Consider the following 23,479-nt stretch of genomic DNA (forward strand, 5'->3'; position numbering starts at 1 on the left):
AATATGTGTGTGGTATGCCATAGCCTTTCTTTGGCCAGAAAGGACTACATCATTAATCACTGGTCCAATGTGTTTTGATCTAAATGAATAAAAGGGCCCTTACCATTCAGCAGCCTCAAGCTGGGTACTGTCCCCTCCCAGCTTTGTAAAGACAACTTCCTTAAGCTTCTCACACGAAGAGGAGCGGGAAATTCCAACTAGGTCACACAGGAGCTGTTTCTGATTGGAAAAAGAAACATGGAGAGTCTAAGCCCCTAAGTAGTAAAACATCAATTATCTGAGAAATAAGTCTATCAAGACATCAGACATCAAGTGGACCTCAAGTTTGTTAGAAAAAAATTAAAATAGGAAATTGAAACAAATTATATGTGTATAAATATATACATATGCATGCATGCATATCGATATATCACAAATGCTTGGGATTCCAGAACAATGTTTAACAATAAAAAGTCAATGGTAAAAAGGGGAAACACGAAAACACTTCCTGGTCATGTATCTTCTCCATCACTGTTTTCACCCATACTCCACACACACCCTGTAGCCATCAATCTGGAGCAGGTTAAAGTACAGGGGACTTAACTGCTGTGGTTGCCAATGGCAACCAGAGTTCTTTTGTCACTTCAATAGATGAAAAAGACCTCACAGGGAATCAAATTTCAAAAGAACACTTAAAAGAGTGGCCATAGATTTTTTTCTTCTTTCTAAACAAAACTTTTTCCAGGGTCCTGGAAGGAAGCTAGGCTCCAGATCAGAAGTCAGCCAACTGGTTCCCAGGCCTAGTGTGGCTCATTGCCTGCTTTATGAAATAGGAGTTCACTGGAAGATGTACCTACCCACGTGTTTATGCCTTGTCTTTGGCAGTACTAGACTGCTCTGCAGAGACTGCTTGGCCCACAAAGTCTAAAATGTTTATAATCTGATGCTATGCAACAAGAGTGTTGTTTGTGTTCTATACAATAACTAACACCATCCTGGGAGACCCAGAATGAGGACACTGCTTCCCAGCCTACCTGCTCAGCTGGTATTTAGATGCTAGCCACTAGTGGGAGCTCTACTTGACATTCAGCTATGACTTCTAAATTCCAGTCCAACTCCAAGACTCCAGGATATGACACAGAGATGCCTAAAACTCAGTAATAAACTTATTACTCATGATCATACATGGCCCAATGAGAGGACTGGCAAGATTCATACCAGCACCTTCCCAAATATCACACCCAGTGGGTCCAAATGACCTATACAACTGGAAAATTCCAGAGTCCAAAACAAAGAGTGAAGGCATCTCCTTCCAGGGGTCAGGGGCAAGATCCTGTGGAGTGAATACAGGAGCAGACCAGGCACATTAGCCCATCAATTTCTCCATCTTCCCCAAGTGTGGAAGGGGGAGATGTTTTCAGGACTCATCATTGTACATCAGCTACAGAAAGGATGCTTTGGAGGTTTGTTTTTTTGTTGTTGTTGTTTGTTTGTTTGTTTTTAGTTTTCTGCAAAACTTATGTCTCACTGGTATTGCAGTGGGGGGGGATTACAAACCACACCCTCAGCATGCCAAGGGGTGCCTCTCCCCTGGAGCTGCTCTCTCCAGACCCAGACCCTTAGAAAGCCTGCCAAGGGTCAGCTCCTCCCCTGGGGCTGCCCAAGACCATGCCTACAGAGTATTTAAGACCTGGTCTGCCAGACCCACCACATGATTCCTCTTCTGCCTTCCCAAGAGTCACCTGGGAGTTGCTTTGCTCTGTTTATTAGACCTGGACTTATTAATTTGGCTTGATTGGCTTACTGCATTGGCAAAGGATGCCCAATGACTGGGGATCCAACACTTATCAACTGGGTCATCTCAGAAGGCATGTGTGCAGCGGAGAGCACAGAATTCTGGAGCTACTCACCCAGGTGAGAGGGTTGGACTCAGGTAGGAGGGCAGGATATGCTTCTCTGTTGATGAGACCCAACTTTACAAATCCATTCAAAGCTTTAGAATATCCCTGAAGAATTAATAAGCAGCAAATGAATTATTTTCCCTTAAAAGACAAATGAATTTTTAGCTATTTTTTTAAGCAAGATCTACCTTTACAACAATTAAGCTTTTTTTAAAGAATGTTTTATCTTTATAACTTATTTGGAAATAATCTTCATTGCTCATATATTAACAGTATCATAATTCAACTGGTTCACATAAAAGACTTTATAAATGGGCCCTTTTTCATTTTCTCAGTACTATGTTTTATGGTATGTTCTGGCAGCATACGGGCTAAATTCCTGGTGAATTATATAATGCAGTTTAACAGAATAGTATTTGATAGAACAGTCAGATTTTGATCTTTTCTTTATTACACTGCTTTGTGTTCTCTTTACATGCTAAGGATCCGTTCCAGGGCCTTGTGCATGCTGGGAAAGCACTCTATCAGTTTAGTTTCTGTCTATTTTGCTTTCTGGTGATGGAAAGAACAATAATCCATATCCCCCTAAAAGCAGAGAACTCTACAGTGAAGAGCTAGGTATGTATAGAATATGGGGAAGGACGCCATGCTAGGACTCCTTTACCTGGTTTTCTCATTTTGAACATATTTATAACATCTCAAGTGTGATCAACTGAAGTTTCTATTTTGTGTTTAAGAAAGAATTTCAGATCTGCTTTCAGGAAGTCCATCTAACCCTGTCACTTCTCCCAGACTCAGTCCATGTGTTTCGAATGATGCTAACCTCATCATAAGCTGTGGAAACATAGAGGACACTGATCTCAAAAATAAATCACAGCTAACAAAACAAAATTTATATGTTTAGCTATTAGGAAAAGGAGCAGTTAGTTACTCACGATGGATTTGAACCTAATAGACCATAACAGGAAGCTGGAACCAACTTGGTACTTCGGGGAACCTGAGACCACTATCATCTTACAAGACCGAGAAATGAAGTGCTCAAATCCAGGTATACCTAAAGCTGGCCTCCTACTCGCTCCCTATCCCTAGAGAGTCAATAAATTCGTTATTTTGAGTTGGGTCTCCTAACAATTTAATAAAAGGATTTTTTTTAACCAGTAAACTGTGTTGGAAACAGAATGTCCTAGCTGCATAGGGGCAGAGAATAAGCAGCAGTTGAGTGTTCAGCCCAAAACAAGACATTTAAACCATCCATGGAACATTGCAGAAGAAGGAGCAAAAAGACTGCAAGAGCTGGAGGGCTACAGGGAGGAGGGAAGAGAGGCACCATATTCTAGACAATACACAGTCACTGCCATTATGAACTCTCAGCTACTGTGGATGACGGCAGTGTATATGTATGTATGTAACAATGTATATATGTAACAACCAGGCAAGGGTAGAGGAGGAACTCAGGGAGGGACCTCAGTCCCTCACTGCTTAATGATTTCCTATGGATAGAGTCAAGAAAAGGGGGAGACACTACCTTCAGTTTGTACCCACTGGTAACCCTGCCAGACTTCTTAAGGGATAGTACCATTTCAACGATCAGACAAATAGCCCTGATTCAACTAAACAGGTCATACAACAAAACCAAGTCATAAACCTTGGGAAGGGACACACAGGGAAAGGGGTGGGTAAGTGGGGAGTGGGGGGAAAAGAGGTTTAGGAGAGAGTAACCAGAATGCATTATACAAAAGTATGAGATTGCCAAGTAACTTAATAACTAACTTATTTTCTGAAAAAATAAACTCCAACTTGGTTTTTCATTCTAATTATTAGAAAACAAATAAGCATATACACTACTTACATCAAAATTAGCAATGTTTTTAAAATATAGCACTTACCTTATATCTCAGTGTACCCCTCAACAACGTGTGGGCAGATGGAATCCCATAAATTTCAGCATATCGTGTACTATCTCTGTTAGGATACCCTTCCAAATTCAGGCCTGGGAAGTAATCCATGGATGTGACAGAGTCGAGAAAAGAGACTCCCCCTGTCACATTCACAACCTGAGGAAGAATGAAAAATAGCTGGGCTTATCTGCATTAATTATTAATGTTTAATTAATTATTACTAATTAATTAAACAAAACTAGCAGAGCTTTGAAAAACATTAATGAAACTCTGATTGCTACTCAGCATGCTATTAGCCAAGCTGTTCCTCTTGGAATAACTTGCCAGACTTTCCCCCGAACTTTCACATCCTAATACACTTTATTTTCTAAACAAAAGTCTTGTTTTCAATTGGCTTTTGCCCCTGGTTAAAATAGTATTATGCTGTATTAGGGCTTTTTTGTTTGTTTGTTTGCTTTGATTTGCTTTTTTTGTAAGCTAATAGCATCAAGTATGCATTCAATGGCTTGTATGCTCTGACAGCAATGGCAATATTCCTTTCTTTAGTCTCATATCTCCTCTGAATGCACCAGGCACTAGTCTTGCACGTTTCACTCTCCCAACTCTCATTTATTGAATACCCATTACTGCATGTGCCAGAGATGACACACATTGTAGCGAGAACAAGGAAAACAATGAATAGGATTCAATTCACATCTTTTGTTCACTCTTTGTTCACTGGAAAAGCCTTTGCTGAATGTTCGGCAATCATCAGCAACTGCACAAAACTTGAAGCGCATGTTGAAGAGGCAGCAGAAGGAAGACCTCCCTTCATAACAGAGACAATGCCAAGACTACACAATGAAGCTCAAATACACCTTCCCGCTGGTGAGAAGCTAAGCCCTGATTCCCTAGAGCCTTGTACCCCTCCCCACCATACATTCAAAGTGCGAGGAGACACTGTTTCATGTTTAACTTTAAAGTATTACATTTCCTCTTAGAGCTTGAAGTCTGTGGTTGTCCTTGAGATAATGAAAAACATTCTGGAATGATAAAATCAGGGCTGAGGCTGCTGTCAAGCTGGACTTTGTCCTGCTGGAAACAATTTGACCGAATTTCTAAAGCTGCACAAACTAAGACTGCAGGAGATAGTTGCCAGGGTTCACAGGGATTTTCCCAAAGGAAACTGGGCTAAAGGCAATGGTGCCCAGAATACATTTCTGGATGAGCTCATCTATATTAAAGCATAAGAGAGACAGTGGAAACTAATTCATACACTTCCGAGGGCCCATGGAAAAAATGGGCTGCAGTGTATATAGGACGGGTGAAGTGAGATCTTTTCAGTTGAAAAGATCACTTGCAGTAAGTATGCCTTCTAGAATCTCAGAAAGAATCCCAAGAATGTGAAGAATGCTTCTCATTTAATTTGATCAGAGCCTCTTCTTTGGACTGTATTAAACTTCTTCTAATAGAATTCTAGTTTTAAAAACAACCTAATAAAGAAGCCACAACCTGGGTCTCTGTACCCATCTTACTTCTGAAACCTACAGCAACTCTAAAGTCCTGCTTCTTCAATTGAAGATCAGGATAATTTTTAAAGAAAAACTCTTGCCAGGCATTGTAATAAAAATCTATAATCCCAGAGTTTGGAGCGCTGAGACAGGAGAATTGCTAAAAGTTCGAGGCCAGCCTAGACTATATACTAAGACCCTATATAATAAGCAAAAAAAGGAAGAAAAAATTACCAACTTAAAATAAATCAGCAAGTTTCATAAAATCAGAGAGTTTAAACTGGCTGCTAGTGATTCACTTAGAGAAATTAACAGCCGATGGACCTGATCCCAAATTAACAGTGGGTATGAAGAACTAAGAGTTAAACAGAAGCAGACAGATAGGGAGAGGGGTCACAACCAGGTAATAAGGATTTGAACTTCCAAGATGGCTGGTTTCTTCCTCTCCAGGATGCTGGCTTCTTCATCAACCTCCTGACCTGAGACAAAAGCCTGGAAGCTTAAAACCTGGTGAACTTTTTTTCCCACTATTAGCCCCTCTCCTTAAGGAGAAACTGAATTTGGGACTCCCAGGCTCCCTCTACACACACACACACACACACACACACACACACCTTGCAGAGGGTTCTTTTCTGTGCCTTGCTCTGTGTGTGTGGTTTCTCACCACTCTTAAAAGCCTTTCTTCACCAGCTGCTTCTGTCTGCTGCATCTCAGAGTTTCCCTGCTGTTACATATTGCACATGAGATTTTTCCCGCCAGTTCATTATTTAATTGGCAAAGAAAATGAACAAATCAAGATGGCTGCACTGTAACACTTCTCACCGTTTGATAAGCAGCTGGCAATCCCAGTGTCCTGGGTTCAAAACAAGCCCTGTCTAGTTCAATATTCTATTAAGAACTTCAGTGGAGACATTAAAATACATCTATCCACTTTGCATAGAAAATGCATTTCTCTCTGCTCAGACAATGCTTGTGCCCCAGACCCACCCCCAGCAGAAGTATAGCACATCAGGATTCTCTGAGTCCAATTCTTTTTCACACACATACATCACCTAACCAATGAGAATCACAGGCCTATATCTTAGAATAAATACTCAAATACTCAAAATAAGTGATGAATCAGCCTGCCTCCATCTTGGGCTTGAAAGCCATCTTATAGTAAGACAAACTAGGCTCATCCTGTTTATGATTAAACCTCTGTTTCTCAAGGATTGGGCTATGCCCCATCTTTAACCTTAACTACAAATAGCTCTGTACTGCCTGTTCCTGGAAATGACAACCATGCTTTTGTTTAAAAAAAAATTATTACAATCTTGCAATCTTTTGTTTCAAAAGGTTGTTATGACTACCTGTTGTTATGGCCACCTTACAATCATGTCTTTGTTTCAGAAGGTTGTTATGACTAACTTGTTATGCTTATGCTCTGCTCCGGTAACCCAACCTATTTTGCCCTACAAATCCCCTGTTTGTAAACCCACTATCCCTGAGCTATAAAAACCATCTCTTCCTCATGTCTAATACTGACCTCTTCAACCCCACCTTCCAGGGAAGCAGCCTATGTACATGAATAAACAAATCTTGCTTTAATTAATTTAGCCATGATGATTTGGGTCAATGGTCTTTCTCCTTGAATCACTAGGATTAACCACTAAACTAATAAGAAACTTAGCACAGTAAATGCATAGGCTGTCATTTACTTGGGACCATCAGTCTTTTGGTGTTTTATGTGCTTACTTTTAATCCATGTAATTACACATTATTTTCAGAAGTAAAAACAGGTTGTGAGTCACACAGAAGCAGATTTGTGCCTGTCTAACTGACCCATTGCCTGTATTATTTCTACTGTATCACATGAACATCTTCATTTTGCTTATTTCTAGATCAGTATTTTCAAAAGGATATTGGAACACTATAGCATCTAGGATCCTTATACAGTGCATCCTCCAAAAGCCATGCTGGGGTAGCGATGGGCACAGGGAGCAATCAGTAACTCTTGATTTTCTAAAGAGGAGGAAGGGCTTGCTTCCCACATATATGAATTTCCCACTTTCCATGGGAAATGTACCACCATCTATGAAGGGATGGAACTAAGAGAAAACTAGTCACTGCCTCCAGACACACGGGAGGTGGTCAGATTTGCTAGGAGTCAGAACAGTACTAGTGATTAGAACTCACAAGAACATAGGACAAGGCACTATGCTCTAGTTCACAGGCTCCTTTCTAATTACTAGAAAAGTTCCGGGCTTCAACTTTAAGCCCAAAGCAGGGAGGGCTTCATCATTATGGTTCTGTAAATTCTGTAAGGCCTCCTTTGTGGCTGAGGGTGACAGTGGCAGAGGGGACAAAAGGACAAGAACATGAGAGACAGTTTTTAAGAAGCTTATCGATAAAGATTGGGGAACAGAGCTATAGACATGAATCGCTGAAAATTTTTAGACGCAGACAATCCAAGTACCTAAGTGTCAGACACTCTGATTGAGTTCAGACAAAAGGACAGTGAACAAAGGCTGGAATGGCTAGGAAACTCTACAAGAGGAGATCTGAACAAGACCTTGAAAAAGTATCATTTTAGTAGAGAAAAGAGAAGCATCGTGTTTTTCTCTTCAAATCCTCCAGTGTCAGAAAAACGCAGGAAAGCCCTCCATTTTAGAAAGCAAGTTCAGGATGAAAAGGCAGTGGGAAGGGGGGGGGACGTGGGGGGAGACACTTCAAATTCAGCAAATACAACTTGGGCTGTCAGAAATGACTTGTTGCTTTTCCTGAACTCTCGGGAGCACTGAGTTCTTTCCAAAGCTAGTATTTGCCAAAGGCTTGGGGGATGCCGATAAGTCGGCTGTTAGGCAGATCACAATTGACACGGCTTCACTAACTCACACCACAAGAAGACTGCAAAGAGCGATACAGTAGGGCCACACACCTTTAATCCCAGTACTCAGGAGGCAGAGGCAGGCTGATTTATGTGAGCTCCAGGCCAGCCTGGCTACAAAGCTAGTTCCAGGACAACTATTACACAGTTAAACCCTTGTCTCAAAGAAAAAAAGAAAGCAGCAAAGTGGCTATTATCATCCTTGTTTTCAGACAAGGAGCCAGTAATGTCAGGGCTAGAGCACAAAGCCAGGCTTCTGATGTTGATGCCTCACTAGACCCTGAAGGTATATGTCACCGACTGCCTCTTTAATTTTTGTCTTTCTCATCGTTTATATGACCTCCTGAACAGAAACATCATGGTCAATGAGAGCAGACATTTTTCCAGCCTTTGCATATTACTCTGTACCAAACATGAGCCAGACAGACTGCAAAAGGTGAAAGGGAGACACACGAAGGGAGACAGGCTGAGGCATGTAAAAGAAAGCATGATTGGTGGAACATCAGGCTCAGATTCTGTCCCAAACCTTCATGATTCACAGGACTTCAAGACATGTTGGAATGCCAGTGCTCCATCACACAGCAGAGCCTGGTGCCTGGGGAACTTTATGCTTGCCTGGCTTCTGGAGACACTATGAAGGATGCCAGCATGTGCCCCAGAGTTCAGCAGTGCCTTTCTCATTCTAAAGCATCCCCCTAAAATACCTTACTAGCTTAGCAGTGTTAGACACAGCTGTGATCCTCTGGTTACTAAATCATTTACTAAGTTACTAAATTCTCAAGTTCCACTGCTTGTTAAAAAAAAATCACTTGGTGAGCTTTGAAAATTTGCCAAAGCCTAGCAAATTAAAATCTTCAGGAATGAGTTTTAGGCATCCATACTTTTCAAACTTTCATTATGATTCATTCAATGTGTAGCCATATCTATGAGTCATGATGATATCACAGGCATAAGTGACCAAGGCTGATAGAAACACATATGTTGTTTCATAGGCAATTCTGTCAAATATAAACTATGTGACTGCTAACTATACTCATTCTATAAACACCTTCCTTATAGCTAATGGTAATTTTATTCCTCTCTCCCTAAATATTATCTGGAAAGGGAATTTTCAAGTGACCTTACCACACACAAATACACAAAAAGATGAATGTTTGAGGTGACCATTATGCTAATGACACTGACATAATCCTTGCATAAATAAATGTGTTACATTGTATATCATTTATGCACATATCAATATAAAATTCAAAATTTAAAGAAAAAAACTTTAGTCCTGAAAAATATTTAGATTCACATATAAGCTGAAAATGTATAACATGAATATTAGAAAAAAATCTTTTTGCTATAGATCAGAATGCATGACTTATCGTGAAGGGCCGAGACTGGAGAGCAAGGTAAGGGAGGTGCCTAGGACAGATGATTCACAAAAGAACCCTCAGTCCTGATACATTTTCTTCCCAAGCGTGAGTCTTCCCTTGCAGTTAGAAACACAAACACAGAGGTGGCCAGCTGTGGCTTCGATGCCTGCTCTGCCACTTGGATTCTCTAACTGCAGCTGTGTTGTGTGGCTCACTCCACTTCCTCCTCGTATCCGTGTTCTGTCAGGAACGACAGCTCTCCTGCCTGCCTGGCCCCTTCCACTCCTTCAAGGATGAGCACATCCTCTTCTATTACACTCCGCTTCCCAGCCTCCATCTCTGCACACAGGCTAGGCAATTGGACTCTTGACTGTAGTTCTGTGACAAATTAGACTTTTGGAAATTGTTCCTTGGATGATACTTATTTAATCCAGGTTCTGACTCCCTTAGCAAAAAAAGGAATCTGATAAAAAGAAATGGTTTTGGAGGAGTTAATGACACGACTCAGCTAGTAAGGGCATTTGCACCAAGCTTGAGGATCTGGGTTTGAACCTACTTAGTAGGAGAGAATCAGTTCCCACAAGTTGTTCTTAACCTCTGGAGTTACACCATGACTCGCAGAGGTATGGATGCACATGCACACTTATACACATAATAAAAAATTAACATAAAAGCAATTTTAATAGCATTGTAGTTAGTTGAAACCAGGGTTGACTCTCAGAGCATGGCCTTAGCCATCCTCTCCATGCCTTGATCTCATTTTTATAAAATAGTGAAAGTAATACTAACACTGTTGGATAGCATACAGGGAAGAAAGATGAATTTCGTTCTGATGCACCAAACCCACATGCAAAGGGGCACTTTGTTGCCACAAATTCTCTGAAATCAGGAATGTCAGGCTGTTAGTATAACAATCGTTGGTGCCTATTTCAAAGTCTAACTCAGTTTGTGTCAAACTGAAATTACTTGAAAGATAACCAGCATTTGTGTACGTAAATAAGATAAGAACCACATTTCAGAAGCAGCCAAGAAGGAAGAATGAACACAGGATTGGTTGAAAAAAATCAAGATGACCTTGTTAAATGGAACAGGACCATACACACTGGGAGACAGCAGAGGAGACAAGGGAGAGCAGCTAGAACAGCTGCCTTCACACAACACTGCTATGGGGGAAGGGTTCAGAGGCCCGCCAGCCACCACTGCAGCTGTTTATCTCTCAGGCTTCCATGACGCTCCTTTACCTTTCCGTTGAGCAGATAGCTAGCAGGCTGCATTATGTTCATCAAGACTCCCACTGGACTCCAGCTGAATTTATATCGCAAGGGATTGTCTGAATATTCAGGGGCTGGAAGGCCACCACAGTAGGAAACATAAGACTCAATCTATAAGTAAGGAATAAATTAGGAAGAATCAATAATATTAAGGAGAATTATTATTTTATTTGTTAATCAGTGTGAATGATATCAATCTCATGAATGTGCTATCATCATTTATGTTTTGAAGTTATTGAGGCTTTCAAATATACATCCTCAAAGTCAAATACAGACTATACACACATATATGAAAAATGTATACATACAAACAATATATATGTGAAAAATATATGAATTATATATGTAATATATATAAAGCTCCACTAGAGATAATAACTAAAATTTTGCTAATTTAAAAACTCCACTATTAGAGCTGGAGAGACAGGCTAGTGGTTAAGAGTGCTTGCTGCTCTTGCAGAGGACCAAGTTTGGTTTCCAGCACCCACACTGGGCAGCTGACAATTTCCTGCAACTCCAGCCAGCTTCAGAGACTCCAATGCTCTCTTCTGACCTTTGAGGTCATCCACATATATGTGTATACATACATGCGAATATACATACATATGTATATGCCTAAATGAAAATAAAACAAATCTTTAAAATAAATAAATTAAAATTCAACTACTAACTTTTTTTGGTTAGGTCCTACAACTTTTATATTCAAAGACATACATATGTATGTATATATGTATGTATGTATGTATATATATATGTGTGTGTGTGTGTGTGTGTGTGTGTGTGTGTGCCAAAAATTAAAGCACTCAATTTGAGTGACTATATCTACATATACAATAATTCTTTGTCATATGTAAATACTTTTGCTGTGGGATGTTCTGTATGTCAAATGTGTTGCTGATTAGTCAATAATTAAAACACTGATTGGCCATTGGCTAGGCAGGAAGTGTAGGCGGGACAAGGAGGAGAATAAAGCTGGGAAGTGGAAGGCTGAGTCAGAGAGACACTGCCAGCCGCCACGATGAGAAACAGCATGTTAAGATGCCGGTAAGCCACGAGTCATGTGGCAAGGTATAGATTTATAAAAATGGATTAATTTAAGCTGAAAGAACAGTTAGCAAGAAGCCTGCCATGGCCATACAGTTTGAAACCAATACAAGTCTCTGTGTTTACTTGGTCAGGTCTGACGGCTGTGGGACTGGCAGGTGAGAGAGATTTGCCCTGACTGTGGGCCAGGCAGGAAAACTCTAGCTACAAATGGCGCCCAACGTGGTGGCAAGAGTTTCCACCTAAAAACCTGAGAAAAGATTCTAAAACGGAGCTAAAAACAGTTCCTAATTGTCTCTCTCAAATGAGCGGCAGCTGCTGGTTTGAGCTACTGGTGGGTTCCTAGCGTGCGTGCTCGACCTGCCTATGGCGGGAATGAGGCCTTTGCATGTGGCACTTTGAGCTGCATAGTGGATTTAGCCTTTGCTGGTGCAAAGCAAAAGGGGAGGTTTCTGGGCTACACGCTGCTTGGCTAAAAGCATAGACCCCCGATAGCTCCCAGAGCTGGCGGTAAACCATGGCCATGTTGGGAAGCTGAGGTGGGTGGATCCAGCAGCCACAGCTGCTGCAGTTTAAGGCAATAGATTCACAATAAGACAGATTCAGATGTAATAGTTTACAATGTGTGTAAAAGATACGTAGGCTTGAAAGAGACAAAAAAGATGATATATAGAGTTATAGAAATAAATACATAGTTTTAAAAAATAAAGTCTTTAAAGAGACAGTAAAGGTAGTATAAAAAATAAGCCACGTAAAAATGGATATTACACAGAGAATCTGCATTGTGTTGTCTTTGGGACTTTTAACTGCAGAAAAATATTTGATTGTAAAAGCTGTTGAGTTATGCCAAAATGTATATTTTAAAGGTGCCTTGACTTCAAAATTTGGATATAAGGATATGTTACTTTGGAAAGGAGACTCTGCTTTTGTTCCCACAGAAAGCCAAAGGCTATGGATTTGTTCCAGATTAAGATACATCAGGTTTGACCAGCCAAGACCCCCTGAAAGGTCTCCGATGACACCATGGCCCAGATGATCCAACATCCAGAATGGTTTGAAGGCAACTGGCTCAGACGATACACCCTCATGGACTTTTCCATGATCCTAAAATTTTCTTTGTATCCCCATAAGATACAGCGCCCCCCTCCAGCAGGAAGTAGTAAGAGAAGCTACGCCCAAATTCCCAAATTATATGTAATTTTACTTTGTTAAGGTTAAAACCTTCCTTTTTTTTTTTAAAAAAAAAGAGGGGAAGTGCTGTGGGATGTTCTGTATGTCAAATGTGTTGCTGATTAGTCAATAATTAAAACACTGATTGGCCATTGGCTAGGCAGGAAGTGTAGGCGGGACAAGGAGGAGAATAAAGCTGGGAAGTGGAAGGCTGAGTCAGAGAGACACTGCCAGCCGCCAAGATGAGAAACAGCATGTTAAGATGCCGGTAAGCCACGAGTCATGTGGCAAGGTATAGATTTATAAAAATGGATTAATTTAAGCTGAAAGAACAGTTAGCAAGAAGCCTGCCATGGCCATACAGTTTGAAACCAATACAAGTCTCTGTGTTTACTTGGTCAGGTCTGACGGCTGTGGGACTGGCAGGTGAGAGAGATTTGCCCTGACTGTGGGCCAGGCAGGAAAACTCTAGCTACATACTTTATTAATCAACAGACTGACATTCCAAAGATTTTTTTTCTCATTTTTAAATGTAAAACCTTTTCAAAGAATGGATCTCATAGGCAAAAATCTTATTAAACAAAGACATTACAGTAACATCTGTTTCTCTAACACTCAGTTGCTAAGGCTCAAGTTGATGTTTACTCTGCAGATGTGTCTCTAGGAACCACAGTTTTTGTGGTTCCTAGTCAAAGGATGAGCTGTGGTACAACAAATCACTGATGAGAAGCAAAGGAAGCTCCCATCTCAACTGAGGAAGCTGATCTTTACTGCTTTCCTAAGTGGAGTTCTGCATCGGAACTGGGCTCACCGTGGCTCCCAGCTCTTTGGCCTTATCAATTGTTTCCATTGCCAACATGTGATCAAGACCAGGATCTAATCCCAATTCACCAATGACTGTGATGCCAGCGTCATCCACACTGCCACAGGTAGAAAAGAAGAAAACGAAAAAGTCAGACATAGAAGAGAAACAGGGCCATGGAGACACCTTCCTGGAAGTGGAGACATACCTCTTCTCCAGTTCTTTCATGGCTGGTGTGATGTAGCTCGCAGTGATCATGTTGACTCTGTTGGAGATGCATGCCTTGGCCACAACAGGATGCAACACATAAGGCAACAAGCTTAAAACAGAGGGAGAGGGGATTCAGAAGCTTTGCTCCCCAGCCCTCCTTTCCTTTCAGGATGCTTGAGCGGTTACTACGGCTCAGTCCTGAGAAACTGCCCAACTAAACAATTCTCTCAGAAATGACCAAGTCTTCTGAACTACAGAACACATTCATCCTGCTGTCTACCACACAATGATCTTCACTAACCCTTTCCATATTTTTTCTTTTTAATTTTTATAGTCATTTATTACATATATATATATATATGTATACATGGACCACATGCAAATCACAAATATCTCATGATCCAGACATTTTATTTCTAGTTTTCTACACTGAGAGTGTACATATACCTGTCAAAAGACAAATACTAAGTGTGTACAGCAACATGTTCATAACAGCCCAAAACAAAAGCAATTAAATTCCATCAAAGTCACAATATTGCTAATGATATATTCACACAGCCAGTTCTCATAATTACAATATCAAATAAATGAATGCTGTCACAAACAAGGACTTAATGAATGATCCAACTATACAAACTTTGAAAACATACAAAAACTAATCTAGATGTTAGAGTAACAGTGTTTACTCTATGGGATAGAGCCAACAACAACAACAAAAGGTTAATAAGATGGCTTGTGGCAATTTATCAATATTGTTTCTTGATGTGAATAGTGGTTATAAAATGTGTTAACAGTATAGATTCTCATTGAACAACATACTTGGTTTTTTATCCATGTGTGTATGTGTGTGTGCATGTGTGTGTGTATGAGTATGAGAGAGAGGGAGAAAGAGACAAGAAAGAGAGGGGGTAAGAATATTATTAATTAGCACAAGTTGGCCTCAAACTTTCAATCCTTAGCTTCAAACAAGCAAAAGCAAAGAAATGCTGGTCATATAGGAATGTACCATCACACCAAGCTGAAGTTATACTTTTTATACTTTCATACATATGTCCTTCAATTAACTGTTTATGAGAAAGGAAAAGACAGAAGAGGGAAGGGAAAGGGGGAAAGAGAGAGAGACTAAGAGAAGATAAAAACAAGCACACAGGGGACTTTCTCTTGCCCAATACCTGATAACAAGATCCTGAGACGCTACCAAGGATTGCAGCTTCTCTTCTTGTTTAGCAACGTTCACACTAACAGGGTTAATATTGTATTTCTTGCTTAACTGTTGCATTTGGTTCACCATGTCAGAGCCTATTTCAAGAATGCAAAAGTCCATTTCTTAGATTTCCTCCCACTAGACACATTTTCATACCCCCACAAAACAGCTTTTCAAAACTTGGACATAAAAATCAACTATAATTCAGATTCAACATGCAATGAAAACAGTTTCCTTCTTCTTTTTTAAAGAAATGAAGACCTATTTACCTACTGTTATTTCTATATTGTTGTCTCTTGACAGATATTCTAAAACAGGCCCAGATACATAGCCAGACCCAAGCACCAACACCTTCTTCTTGGGACTCATTGAAAGGGACTGAACACGTTCTCTGTTTATAAAGAAAAAGGGCGGGAATAATTAAATTTTATTTCTTTTAAATAACAGAAGCTTGCTAGCCCCAAACCAACTGCAAACCTAGATGATGAGACCACAAAATCTCCCTGCGTTACTTATAGTAAGAATGTCAACGGAAATGCCTTAGGCCAACGCTTTGCAACATTTGTTTTTGATCTTGTACGATAGACCCCGGCATCTGAGATGCCCAATGCCTATCAACATCTACAAATTCCTAGGACTGAAATGAGGACTGGATTCTTTTGTTCTCTGCTTACTTACAACTGAGTAACTTGTTTCACATTTTATCCTCCCAGACTTTTTTTATCCAAAACTCTGTTGAGCCTGAATGCTGGGAACCTCCTTTCCTCCTCACAGCAGTCCAAGGAAACAACAACCTGAACAGTCCATCACTGTTACCTGCATCAAAACCTGTTTTGTCATGTATCTTTAGGCCGATGTAAGACATCAAGACTAGAAAAGATTTGAATTCTTGAACCATTTATTCTGTTAGAAGTTGTACTTTTTGACAAACTGTGACCTCCACAGTAGCAATGGAGTCTTACTCAACTACAATCCAATACTGTTCACTTCATTTTGTTTTTAATGTGGGAGTAATTATCAATCGTTTTTGAATCAGATTTCCAGATGCCATCATGAAACCGTGGGCATGGTCTGGTTCCAGGGTCTTAACAGCAAGCTTGGATGTTGGGATCTTTAGGATATTCTCACACTGCAATCTGCCAACCTTTTCATTTATAGTAAGTAAATAAATATGAATATGAAATGTTCCCACTCCTCTTCACACAGCAACACACACATATTACTGATACAATTTCTTGTAACCACTACACTCACCCCATTCAACATCTAAAAGAATCATCATTATCTGTTCATTAGATATTCTTTCCAGTAGTGCCTTATATGATTGGTATAAACGAAACATTTTGATGCACAAATATAAAATGTTCAAAATATGTTTTTAAAAAATCCACTCAGATTCTACATCAACAATACCCATACACTCCAAATTCCAAGTTACTAATCACTAAACTAAGCAATGAAAAGAACGTAAGAATAAGTTAGCATTCAAAACAAATTCCCTTTCAAGGTAAGATTTCCATTATCAGATTCCTGGCATAAGAAGTGGAAGTAGAAAGTTGCAGCAAGTGCAGCCTGTCAGACCAGCTGCCCCAGGAAATATGGTACACAGACTAAAGGAATGCCTGGCTGGTTGACACAGCATTGCTATACCAGTAAGAAATCATCAGGTCACAAGAATGAACAGAATTATGAATAACAAGCAAATACGAAGCTTCCCCTATAAGAAACTCCTACAGAACTATAGAAGTAGTTTGATTTTAGGAAGAAAAATACTCAGCGTTTTATGCCAGAAGAAGCCATTGCCACATTAAATGCAGCAGTTCTAAGAAAACTAACACATACAAGAGAGGCACATGTATGGGGGTGGGGGGACCTGATCCTAGCACATCTCTTTATTTCCTGCAGCAGGAACCACTGAAAAGCAGGCAAGGTAGCTGTGCTTTTGTGTTTATGTTTTCCCTCTGGGGTTTCTCCCAGGAATTCAGTCTGTGTGTTATTTTGTAAAATGTGAAAAGACCAGCAAAGTAGATGAGATCAAGTGCAGCCTGTGGGGGAAACAAGAATGTTTCAGAGAAACATCAGTGTTTCCTGACTCTGAACAGGAGTGTCAGTTAAAGAAGCAGAGCACTGGCTGAGCCCTCCGGTAGATTCCTGGGCTGCTTTGGGCACCCTCCTCCTCCCATTTGCCTACGTCACTATCTCTATTAGTTTCTATTCAGGATCCCACTTTGCCAACCATTCTACTGAACAAAAGAAAGTCCAAACTTTCAACAAAACCCAAGTAGACAGTACCACAGAAAGGGTTAATATGTTCATTTCCTTTGGAAAAAAATAGTTTAGAAATCACTATGCGAAAACTGAAGAGAAAACACGAAGCACACCATTCTACTCCTCCTCATTTACAGACCAGACCCTGCTAGATTTTAATGGCTGTGAGGACAACACACTGCTCTTCCAAGAAAAAGAACTCACATTGGTTTCAGCCAGTTGCTTACTTCAGATTTCTAACATTACCAAAATTCACATGTTATATAATTCTAGTATTAATAACTATCATTGAAACTTTTAAGCACACTCATCTAACCCAAGAAAGAGTAAATGTATAATACAAGGAGATTTTTAACAGTACCTACCTGCTTTCTCGGAGTTTCTGGATATATTTGTATTTGTCAGTCAATGAACCATTAGATGTAATCACTGCCTAGATGTGTATATACAAGACATTTCTTTAGTATCCAACATTTTAGTCCTAGAAATATGGACACATGGCTGACAGAAGAGACAAAGTAAGAGCGATGCGGGAGAGGGAGGGAGAAGAGAATTGAGAGGGGGGAGACAGAAGAGAGAAGGGTGGGGGAGAGAGGAGAAAGAATACACTCAGCCAAGAGGAGAATGAAGGACGGTGGGGAAAGGTACATTCTCGGGAAGAAGTCTCATAACTTACATCGCGAACCACTGGAGAAAAGTTCTGGCTTTCCAGGGGCTGTGATGCATCTGACAACAACTGTAACAAAGAGAACGGGGAGAGGTAAACAAAGCTGCACCAGTGGCTTGATGCATCTTACACAACAACTGTAACAAAGAGAACGGGGAGAGGTAAACAAAGCTGCACCAGTGGCTTGATGCATCTTACACAACAACTGTAACAAAGAGAACGGGGAGAGGTAAACAAAGCTGCACCAGTGGCTTGATGCATTTTACACAACAACTGTAACAAAGAGAACGGGGAGAGGTAAACAAAGCTGCACCAGTGGCTTGATGCATCTGACACAACAACTATAACAAAGAGAACGGGGAGAGGTAAACAAAGCTGCACCAGTGGCTTGATGCATCTTACACGCACCACAAAGTTTTAAAGAAAAGTTTTCTGAATATTGCCGAACATAAATAACTGGTCATAGAAATCTGTACATAACTCTGCACCCAGGAATAGAGTGTTTCAAGGCAAGGTCCAGTTCTAAAACTAGAATTTGATTCTAATCACCTGCGCTTGGTGAGAACACACAAAAGCTCTTCTTTCAGAAGCAATCAGAGGTATTACATTGAACACGTTTTAAATTCCCCAAGTAGTAGAGCCGTAATCCTCCTCCTGAGTGCCTCTGTCCCACCCCAATGTTGAAGCTGCTCCATAAGAGGTAGAAAGTCCACCATCCTCACAGCAGAGGTCACCCTTTGGTCAAATTTAGTTCTGTGGGTACCACAACATTTCAAAACCCTTAGGGATAATGGCTTGAACAAGTGGAGCTCACATGGCACTGATTAACTCTGTCCATTTTCTTGAAGCTTGAGTCAGATAGGCATTGACAGAAAATAGATCTCTGTCTCCCCCACTCTCTCTGAGACAGAGCCTTTGTACATAGCCCTGGCTGTCCTTGAGCTCACAGTGATCCGCCTGACTCTGCCTCAAAAGTCCTGGAATAAAGGCATGATGCCTGGGCCACATTTCTCATATTAACCCCTGAGAAGCCTTCTCCTTTTCCCGAGACCCAGAACTCTTGTTCCTAAGTAACAGTATCTAGTCAGGACTGATACCTCAGATGATCAGAGACTGTCTTTCTCCACATTTCTAGGTTAAGGTCTAGAACACTTACCCAAATAAGAAACAACTTTCCACAGGAGATGCTAGAAACAGAATGTAAACCTGTTTTCATGTATCTGAAGCAGATAATCAACAAATAGCTATTGAGTCCAAGGGAAACAAAACATCCTTGCCATTCCAAAGCCTGTGCCCTTTAATACTGCAGAGTCTGTACAGATGTTAAGTCAATAGCAACAAACAAACAAAAATGTATCAATAAAATGACTCCTAATAACATTCTGCTATACTCATAGATCAGTGCCTTGCTTGGCCCTCATCAGAGCGGCTTCCTCCTGCAGCAAACAGGAACAAATACAAAGACCCACAGCCAGATATTATGCAGAGTGAGAGACTTTGGAACACTCATCACTAACTGGGATGCTTCCATCAAATCCTTCCCCACAGGTTCAGGGAACCCTATGGAAGAGGAAGCATAAAGAATGTAAGAGCCAGAGGGGATGGAGGACACCAAGAAAACATGGCCCCCTATATCAACAAGACCAACACACATATGAACTTGCACAGGGTCTACATGGTTCTGCACCAGGTCCTTTGCATATAATATTATGGCTTCCAGTTTAATATTTTTATGGGATTCCTGGGTGTGCAAATGAGTAGGTCTCTGTTTCTTGTGCCTTCTTTTGGGCTCCTTTCCTTCTGTTTCTCTCAGCCCATTCTGACATGGCTTTTGTTGTTTGTTTGTTTGTTTTCTTTTCTTTTATTTCACTGTTTTAATATTATCCCTTAGAAGCCCATTTTCTAATGAGACAGGAAGGCAGTGGATCTGGATAGGAAGGGAAGGGGGAAGGACTGGAAGGAGTAGAGGGAGATGAAACCGTAATCACAATATATTGAGAGGGGGAAAATCGATTTTCAATAAAAGGAAAAAAGGATTAAAAAAGAGAGAAGGTGAGGGGAGAATAGAGTAGTGCATAAACTCTAAAATAGCTCCTGCTGCAGCTCATGTGTCTAAACATGTGTCCACAGCTGGTAGCACTGTTTTGGAAGATTGTGGAGCTTTTGAGGACTGTCCAGCTGAAGAAAGTGGGTCACTGAGAGTGGACCTTGAGGTCTATCGTTTATCTTTGTTTCTTGTCCTCCCTCTTCATCCTGATCCTCCCAAATATGATCAAGCAGCCTCATGCTCACGCCACCACAGCAGAGGGTCATTCTTTCTGCCATGTTCTGAAATAAACCTTTCTTTCTCTTAGTTGTTTTTTCTCAAGAATTTGACCACAGCAATGAGAAAAGCTATCCAGAAAATTGCTACAGAGAAGTGATGCCTGGACCATAGCAGTCACAGTCCTTTGGAACAAATTTATTAGAAGAGTATAGAAGAGCATGGAGAGCTGCAGGCTAAAGGAGCCCTCAAATATCCATATGCAAAGCTTAAGAGGCCATTCTGATGAGAACTTGACAGACCAAAATACCAATGGGGAAGCATATTGTAAAACTGCGACCATGGGTCTTCAGACAGAAACAGGGCTCTGTCAGGAACTAGACCAGAATCCATTGTGCCACAGTCTGGGAAAGAATCCAGTTTCACACGCTCATGTCCAGAAAACTTAACTGAGACCAAACTCAAATGTGGTGGAGTAGGGGCTGGAAAGATGGCTCAGCAGTTCAAAGTACTTGTTGCTCTTGCAGAAGACCCAGCTTTGGTTCCCAGAACTCACATAATGGCTCACAATGATCTATAACTATAGTTCCAGGGGATACAGCATCCTTTTCTGGCCTCTGTGGGCACCAGGCATATGCATGGCACACAGAGATACATGCGGACACTCACACACATACAATTAAATAAATATTTTTAAAAATTAAGTAGTGAACTAATTTGTTGACTGAATGTTACACTGTCTTCAAATTTTTTCCAGAGTATAGTGTGGTTATTACTCACTGTATTTGTCCATATTTACTGTGAGAGTGAGCAAATGTGGCCAATAAGTTCAATCACTAGAATCCACACAAAGGTGAAAGAATGGATTACATGCACATACATACACATACACACATATACACACACATACACAGACATACACACACACCAATAATATAAATAAAAATTTTAAATTAATCTTTAGAATATATCAATTAAACAGAATAAAAGCAAATGTAGTAGCAAGACATAATAAAATACTAGGATAAGCTTATTCATAAGCACAGATGTAATAATCCTAAATAAGATAAACCAATGTACTGAACTCAGCAGAAGTACAGTTAATGGGTGTATATGAACATATGTATGTATGAATGCATATGCACATGCTCACAACCGAGAGATATGTCAGAACACTTCCTTATAGTATACTTGTTAGTAACAGCTACAAATAGAAAACTAACTAAATGTCAACCAACAGTTAAATAAATAGATGTTGACATAGCCATTGGCACCCTGAATTTGGTCATCAATAAAAGATTAATATATTGTAGCCATTTGTGTTTATTCTATAAATGTAAAGATAGAATCAGTTGATAGAATTAGTGTATTAGCAAACAAAAAACATATAATCTTGATGAATGCAAAATACATAAAATGTAACCATTATGATAGTTCAAAAGCCTTTAACATGAATAAACGTATGAAAGCTTCACAGTAAATGTCAGACTTGCTGATGAGACTGTTCTCTGAAGAAGGGGTGAAAAGAAGGTAAAGTCAGAGGGCGGAGAGAGAGGCTGTAAAAGTCCAACACAGATATGACAACCACACACTCACAGCAGCTGGCTGTGTGTACCGGCCCCTCTGGACAGTCAGCTACAGAGAGGGAGGGTTCACAGGGCTACGGGTTACTGTGCTGACAACCAACGGATTCTGGCATTAAGGGAGGCATGGTATCCACCTGTGTGCCCACTGGCCATCAGACCAAATTCTGATGTTTGGTTCCAACTCTTGGTCACACAGATGGTTCTGATTAAACTCTAGAGAATGCTAAACAAAACCAAAGTGAGTGAATAGGGAAAAGAGACAGGGTGGGTCTGGTAGAGGTGGGAGAGACATGGGAGAAGATAAGAGAGAGAATAACCAGAAAACAGTGTACATGTATAAAACTTAAGAAGAACAAAATTTACTAACAAAAAAGGTCTAAAGAGACACAAAGTTGCTTATTCTTATTATTCACCAAAAGGGGACCAATAACTTTCAAAAGACAGCAAAATTGTTCAGGGTTAGAAGTCAGGATAGTGGATATGGAACCTCTGAAAGGGAGGATGGGAAGAGCTCTGGAGGAGGAAAGAGGGGTTTGGGGATGCTAACACTTATTTTTGACCCATGGTTCTCATTAAAATGTGTCACTGTTGGTTTTTTTGTTTTGTTTTGTTTTGTTTTTTTGGTTTTTCCAGACAGGGTTTCTCTGTGTAGCTTTGCGCCTTTCCTGGATCTTGCTCTGTAGACCAGGCTGGCCTCAAACTCAACAAAGATCTGCCTGCCTCTGCCTCCCGAGTGCTGGGATTAAAGGCATGCACCACCACCGCCCGGCCACTGTTTTTTTTTTTTTAATGGTAGAAAACCAGGCATGTTAGTGTACAGCACTCGGGAGGCACAGGCAGGCAGATCTCTGAGTCTGAGGACAGCATGGTATACAAAGCAAGTTACACAGAAAAACCTTGTCTTGAAAAAAAAAAGTGAATTTTAATTTTGAGATTATAATATAGCATCTCTCCCTTCTCATTCCTCTCTCCAAACCCTTACATATACCCCTTCCCTCTCTCCTTTAAATCCATGGCCTCTTTTATCATTTTTATAACATTCACATATGTGTATATGTATATATATATGTGTGTGTACATTTTCCTAAATATAACCTACTCAGTCCATATATTACTTGTATGCATGATTCACTATTATGAATTGTACACCTCTGATACTTTAACACTTTACATTTTATGTAATATAAAAGCTTTGTATTTGTATTGTTTTAACATTTTTTTTGGGGGGGGGGTTTGAGACAGGGTTTCTCCCTGTAGTTTTGGTGCTTGTCCTGGATCTCTCTCTGTAGACCAGGCTGGCCTCAGACTCACAGAGATCCGCCTGGCTCTGCCTCCCAAGTGCTGGGATTAAAGGCTTGTGCCACTGCCACCCAACCTAACAAAGTTTTTATTCATGAATGTTTTCATGATGAGTTATACTGGCTAACTCTCATGATGCTTTAGTGCAAATTCATTGAGTTGATTTTTCACCACCTGTATGAAATGAACTGCACTGAATG

The 23,479-nt window shown here is 40.4% G+C and overlaps 1 protein-coding gene across 4 annotated transcripts in view; it reads right to left on the bottom strand.

Annotated features, from left to right (window-relative positions):
• Positions 1–23,479, bottom strand: part of Aass (aminoadipate-semialdehyde synthase) — a 55,924-nt gene that overhangs the window by 4,198 nt on the left and 28,247 nt on the right. For 3 of the 4 annotated variants that reach the window (XM_052720830.1, XM_052720833.1, XM_052720832.1), the window contains 10 exons: positions 18,141–18,200; positions 17,830–17,897; positions 15,466–15,587; positions 15,165–15,291; positions 13,991–14,101; positions 13,792–13,900; positions 10,737–10,877; positions 3,767–3,934; positions 1,890–1,985; positions 104–219 (listed from right to left, as the gene is read on the bottom strand). In XM_052720830.1, coding sequence (XP_052576790.1) covers positions 104–219; positions 1,890–1,985; positions 3,767–3,934; positions 10,737–10,877; positions 13,792–13,900; positions 13,991–14,101; positions 15,165–15,291; positions 15,466–15,587; positions 17,830–17,897; positions 18,141–18,200 — 1,118 coding nt within the window. Of the gene's footprint in view, positions 1–103; positions 220–1,889; positions 1,986–2,597; positions 2,715–3,766; positions 3,935–10,736; positions 10,878–13,791; positions 13,901–13,990; positions 14,102–15,164; positions 15,292–15,465; positions 15,588–17,829; positions 17,898–18,140; positions 18,201–23,479 lie in introns of those variants that run through there. The other variant, XM_052720834.1, reaches the window with a different exon arrangement.

Source organism: Peromyscus californicus, unplaced genomic scaffold (genome assembly GCF_007827085.1).
Source record: "Peromyscus californicus insignis strain IS unplaced genomic scaffold, ASM782708v3 Scaffold_6__1_contigs__length_162567912, whole genome shotgun sequence".
In the NCBI taxonomy this organism is placed as follows: domain Eukaryota; kingdom Metazoa; phylum Chordata; class Mammalia; order Rodentia; family Cricetidae; genus Peromyscus; species Peromyscus californicus.